At 44.7% G+C, this 6,000-nt stretch overlaps 1 protein-coding gene across 1 annotated transcript in view; it reads left to right on the forward strand.

The window, feature by feature from the left end:
• ITGAV (integrin subunit alpha V) overlaps positions 1-6,000 on the forward strand; it is a 95,208-nt gene that overhangs the window by 38,936 nt on the left and 50,272 nt on the right. Inside the window, exons 8-10 of the mRNA XM_015424769.1 lie at positions 3,536-3,580; positions 5,095-5,138; positions 5,229-5,285. Coding sequence (XP_015280255.1) covers positions 3,536-3,580; positions 5,095-5,138; positions 5,229-5,285 — 146 coding nt within the window. The remainder of the gene's footprint in view (positions 1-3,535; positions 3,581-5,094; positions 5,139-5,228; positions 5,286-6,000) is intronic.

Here is a 6,000-nt window from a genome sequence, read left to right on the forward strand (position 1 = left end):
TTTTATTGTATCTTGCTTATTTTATTCATAGCCTGCCTGTCTCACCTAGATTCAAAGCAGATTTATGCAGCGTAAACCAATGCCGTCAAATAACATGAGGCGTCTAATAAACAGTGCAATAGGACTGGGATTTTTAAAAAATTAGAAACAGTGCAAAACATGATACGTCAAACAGTGCAGGAGATGGAATTGCAAAAGTAGAGAACTATGTAGTAAGAGCAGGATAGTACAACGAACAGATAATGCATACCATACACAGTAGCACGGAGTACAGTCCTGTTCCCTATATAAAACTGCCTTCCTGCACCATTCCATTATAATACCTTTATAAAAATTCCCTCATGAAGAATTCTGTTTTACGCAGTGTGCAGGTGGGGCGTGAATTCTAGTGTGAGGATTCGGTATACCAATGGGGTGTAGTGGTTAAATAGTAGGACTAGGATATGGGAAATCCAGGTTCAGATCCCCACTTTGCCATGGATGCTCGCTGGGTGACCTTGGGCCAGTCGCACTCTCTTAGCCTAACCTACCTCACAGGGTTGTTGTGAGGATAAGATGGAGGAGAGGAGAAGGATGTTAAGCTGCTTTGGGCCCCAACTGGGGAGAAAAGCAAGATATAAGTAAAGTAAATAAATAATATCTGGGATCGCAAAGAAAGCTCTCTGCACGTACGCCAAGTGATTCTGCCCATGTACAGGATGGGGGACCTGTGGAAAGGTTTATTGCAGAGGACAAAGGGTTTCACAAATGGTACCGATACTAACGAATGATACTAAAAAATAAGGTCAGTGGACCTGAATAGCGGACCTGACTCTCAAAGCTCCAGTGATATGGACATGTCTGTAGACCTTTTCTGCTTGAAAGCCATCTTTGTTTAAGGCTAGTCTTGGTTGCAAAGGAAGGGCCCTGTGTAACAGGTCTGAGCTTGTAGATGTTGTATCATTTTGCTCTGTAATCGGTATCTTCCACGCACATAAATATCCCATTAAAAATATGTTAATAGTATGTCCTCCTGCTTTTCCAAGCAATGGAAGGTCTGGGAATGGAAAAGTACCGGGCGACTTGCCTTAGGGTGTCACTATAATATCTATTTATTTACAAATATACAAGCGCTGCATACCGAAAATCAGACTCCTACTGGGCAATATGTCCGATAATACAGCATCCTGTAGCCCAGAGTTTGGAGACAGAATGATATAAGGTTGCTTCATTTATAGCCAACTCCAGGGTGAAATTCCTCTCTCTCTCTCTCGGCAGGTATCAGAAAGCTCTCTGCACGTACGCCAAGTGAGAATTCTGCCCATGTACAGGATGGGGAGCCTGTGGAAAGGTTTAATGCAGAGGACAAAGGGTTTCACAAATGGTACCGATACTAACGAATGATACTAAAAAATAAGGTCAGTGGACCTGAATAGCGGACCTGACTCTCAAAGCTCCAGTGATATGGACATGTCTGTAGACCTTTTTTGCTTGAAAGCCGTCTTTGTTTAAGGCTAGTCTTGGTTGCAAAGGAAGGGCCCTGTGTAACAGCTCTGAGCTTGTAGATGTTGTATCATTTTGCTCTGTAATCGGTATCTTCCACGCACATAAATATCCCATTAAAAATATGTTAATAGTATGTCCTCCTGCTTTTCCAAGCAATGGAAGCAATCTGGGGATGGGAAAGTACTGGAGACTTGCCTTAGGGTGTCACTGTAATATCTATTTATTTACAAATGTACAAGCGCTGCATACCGGAAGTCAGACTCCTGCTGGGCAATATGTCCGATAATACAGCATCCTGTAGCCCAGAGTTTGGAGACAGAATGATATAAGGTTGCTTCATTTATAGCCAACTCCAGGGTGAAATTCCTCTCTCTCTCTCTCTCTCTCTTGGCAGGTATCTCCTCTGTCCTCAGACTCTGGTGGGGTGGGGGAGGGAAGCAGTGCTACAAAGCACCATGAAGCTTCTTTGGTTAAACTCCTGATCAGGCATCGGTCACTAGATCAGGACCTTAACCAAAGAAGCCCCGTGATACTAAATAGCACGGATCCCTCTGCCGTTCCACCAGAGTCTGAGGATGGACCATTTGCGGCCACTGGATGCTAGATGGGTAAAATCCCAGGAGGTCCTATTCACGAGAAACGAGACATGACAAATTCATGACACCGGCATGTCACAGGGATAGGAAACATGCCTAAAGTAGTCTCAGAGGGTAGCCATGAGAAGGGAGCACTCACTGGAGAAGACCCTGATGCTGGGAAAGATTGAAGGTCAAAGAAGACGGGGACGGCAAAGGATGAGATGGTTAGACAGTGTCATAGATGCAACGGACATGAAATTGAGCAAACTTCAGAGGACGGCGGAAGACAGGAGGGCCTGGCGGGAGCTGGTCCATGGGGTTGCAAAGAGTCGGACTCAACTGTGCAACTGAACAACAACAAAGAGTTTCCCAGTGTAAGCTCTCAATAGTCAAAGTTCCCTTGGTCAGACACAAGTAGAAATGGAGATCTCCGAGTCTTTTGATCCCAGCCAGAAGGTGGGGTGGGGTGTTTACAAGGATGCTCGTAAAGGTCACAAAGGTACCATGCATGGAGTGCCTTATTTTCTAATTTTCTTCTCCCAGATATTTCCTCCCTGTTCTAATCAAGCTAATGACGATATGCATGGTACCTTTGCATCCTTTGCGAGCATCCTTTACAACACCTCTCCCATTTCTACTTCTGTCTGATGAAGGGAGCTTTGTCGCTCGAAAGTGTATACCTTGAAGCTCTCGTTGGTCTCTAAGCTGCTGCTGGACTCAGATCTAAATATGCCTAAAGTAGTTTGTCTTTAGTACAGCGTGTCCGACTGTGCTATATGTTTCATATCAGACATTCTGTTTAACTGCGTTCCCCTTCCACAAAAAGTAATTTTTTGTTTGTTTATCAAGATGGACACTGGGACATGAAAAGTTTTTAGATAACTGGATATTTTTGTCAGCCTCTCTTTTTTTGCTCTTCTGTCCAAAATGTGTGGGATAGAAAAGTCTAAGAGCCAGTGTGGCATAGTGGTTAAGAGTGGAGGACTCTAATCTGGAGAACTGGGTTTGATTCCCCACTCCTCCTCCACATGAGGCCTGCTGGGTGGCCTTGGGCCAGTCACAGTTCTCTCAGAGCTCTCTCAGCCCCACCTACCTCACAGGGTGTCTGTTGTGGGGAGAGGAAGGGAAGGTGATTGTAAGCTGTTCCTTCAGGTAGTGAAGAGCAGGGTATAAAAACCAACTCTCCTCCTCCTCCAGTAACCATGTGCCCCAGTTGATTTCCCACTGCTAGGGAGAGACAGAAACCCCCACTGCTAGGGAGCAGACTGTTCCAGCCCATCCTTTCTTCCCCCATCAGCAGAGAAAACGAGGTGATTAGTTAATTAGTGCAGCCTACATAGCCACATCCAGAAGAATAAACCCAAACAGACGTTGAAGCATTCCAACAGATAAAGATTATATTCGTTGTCATGCAACATGGAGAAAAGGAAATGCATTTTAATCATGATTTTTTTTTCATGTTTGACTGACAGGTTATTCAGTAGCTGTGGGAGATTTCAATGGTGACGGCATAGACGGTACGACTCGTTGATATTTGTATGGAATGTGCAGGCACAGCAAATTCTTGTTCACAGGCAGTAGATTTTAAAGAACTGTGTAATCAAGAATGCCAACGGTAGAATCCAGTATGCAGTGTTACATATGCTTGTTCCCATTCATTTCAGTGGATCTGAGTGTTTCAAGCGAGTGAAGGATTGTAGTCTTAGCATGGGGCCACACAGTTTAACTTGTTCTAACAGTACTTTTGTAGTGAAATGGCTTGGTTTAGTGGTTAAGTGTGCGGACTCTAATCTGGGAGAACTGGGTTTGATCCCCCACTCCACTTGCAGCTGCTGGATGACCTTGGGCAAGCCAAAGTTATGTCAGAGCTGTCCTTAAAAAGGCAGTTTCTGTCAGAGTTCTCTCAGCCCCACCCACCTCACAGGGTGTCTGTTGTGGGGAGGGGAAGGGAAAGGAGTTTGTAAGCCACTCTGAGACTCCAAGTGAAGGGCGAGGTATAAATCCGATTTCTTCTTCTTTTTATGCCTGTGGGGGAAAATTAAAATTACCAACTGAAAAAAGAAAGAGTACTAGGTAAAAAATTCCCCCATCGGATGAATTAGTTTTAAAGAAAACATGTTTGCATAGAAGTAAAGTCACACTGAGTTTAATGAGATGTATTTCCTGGTAGGTATGGTTTGGATTTCAGGTTTAGGTGATGTTCTTCCATAATGGGTATCATGGCTACATTAATTCCTGATATTTTGATGCAGCTTTAAATATATATACTAGATTCTTATGAGACCCCGGTGATATACTAGCGGCTTCCCGTGATAGCACTGTCAGACCTCCCTCTAGGGAAGATGTGGAATGGGAAATCCCATGTGAGCCTGCATGGGAGGCTATGGCTCAGTGGTAGATCATCTGCTTTTATCATCTGCATTAGGTAATTTGAATTGCTTGAGCCAGGCATTTTGCCTACATACAGAGAATATTTATAGCTAAGGTACTGGGCCAGTGTATCCAATTCCACTCTCCCTTTAAGTGCATCGGCCCCATACATCAACATGTCATGCATACAGGGCACGAAGCTTAAACTGATCCTGGCTCAAACCTATAAAATAAATGAAAGGGATTATACTGTGTGCCTGGTTGAACTTCTTTCATAAAACTTTCCCTGAGTCACCAAAATGTGCCTTCCTTTTCTTGCTTGCTTGTTCCCCCACTGACAAAATTCTCCCTTATACATATTGAATACTGACTGCCAGTGTTTCACCTCTTCCACCAACCCTGTATTCTGTGTGTCTTGCAAATAATAAAGTCTGGTTGGGAAAGGTGGGGTTCTTGTAGAGCATCTAATTCACTATTACAGCTAGGTAAGGCTTTTCAAGTCCTTGCAGCTGATTCGTGGGGTAAATCCCCCTAAAGTCGATGGAATACATGCCATGAGTGACAAATGGCAATATTGCTCCCTGAATTGCCGAGCTGTTTGAAGGGGCTTTGTTTCTCCCACACAGATCACGGAAGAATGCCTCTTCTCTTTGATTTTCAGATTTCGTCTCCGGTGTCCCACGAGCAGCGAGAACGTTGGGCTTGGTAGGAAATTTAAATAAGACGTACAAAACAGTAAATTCGTACCAGCAGCCACTAGCATAATATAATTCCCCATTTCCGTCTCTTGTACAGGTGTCCATTTACGATGGGAGAACCATGGCGTCTTTGTATAATTTTACCGGAGAACAGGTATGGTTTTCTCCGTATCAGAAGACAGTGTTGTGATGTGCGCTTCTGTCTTTGACCAATGGAAAAAATATAGGATTTATGACCTAAAAAAAATAATCTGGAACAGATCGGGAGAGGATGGAGAAGTGGATTTAGGTTTTTCCGGATCAGGACCTCACCAATTTGGACTGGAGAGGTGCATCATTGTTATTTGGCCAAATACATCTGAAGTCGCTGGATTTGTTTTGATGTCAGAGTCGTTCTACGGCAGAGGTCCCCAGTCTTTCTGATCCTATGGGCACGTTTGGGATTCTGACGGAGGGTGGTGGGCACAACCATAAAATGGCTTCCACAGGAGGCGGAGACACACACAGAGGAAGCCCACGTGCAGGGAGAAGAGGGGTGATGAAAAAATACGCTGGGAAATAGCCGTGAGAGAAAATAATACAAACAGTGTGGTTGCAAGTGCCACAGAAAGATTGTTATTTGAATCCGCATGGCTAATCAGATCTTGGGCGGCAAATCAAAAACCCTTCCGGGCAAGGGACTCACCAACACACTTTCTAAAAACACCTGGTGGGCAGCACCTGTATGCCCCCAGAAGAGCGTTACGCTCAAGAACTTCCTGGTGGTCCCTGACCCGAGAGACGTCCGGCTGTCCTCGACCAGGGCCGGGGTTTTTTCAGCCCTGTCCCCTGCGTGGTGGAACGCTCTGCCGGAAGACATCCATGTCCTG

This window comes from Gekko japonicus, unplaced genomic scaffold (assembly GCF_001447785.1).
Source record: "Gekko japonicus isolate JY-2015 unplaced genomic scaffold, Gekko_japonicus_V1.1 scaffold847, whole genome shotgun sequence".
Classification (NCBI taxonomy): domain Eukaryota; kingdom Metazoa; phylum Chordata; class Lepidosauria; order Squamata; family Gekkonidae; genus Gekko; species Gekko japonicus.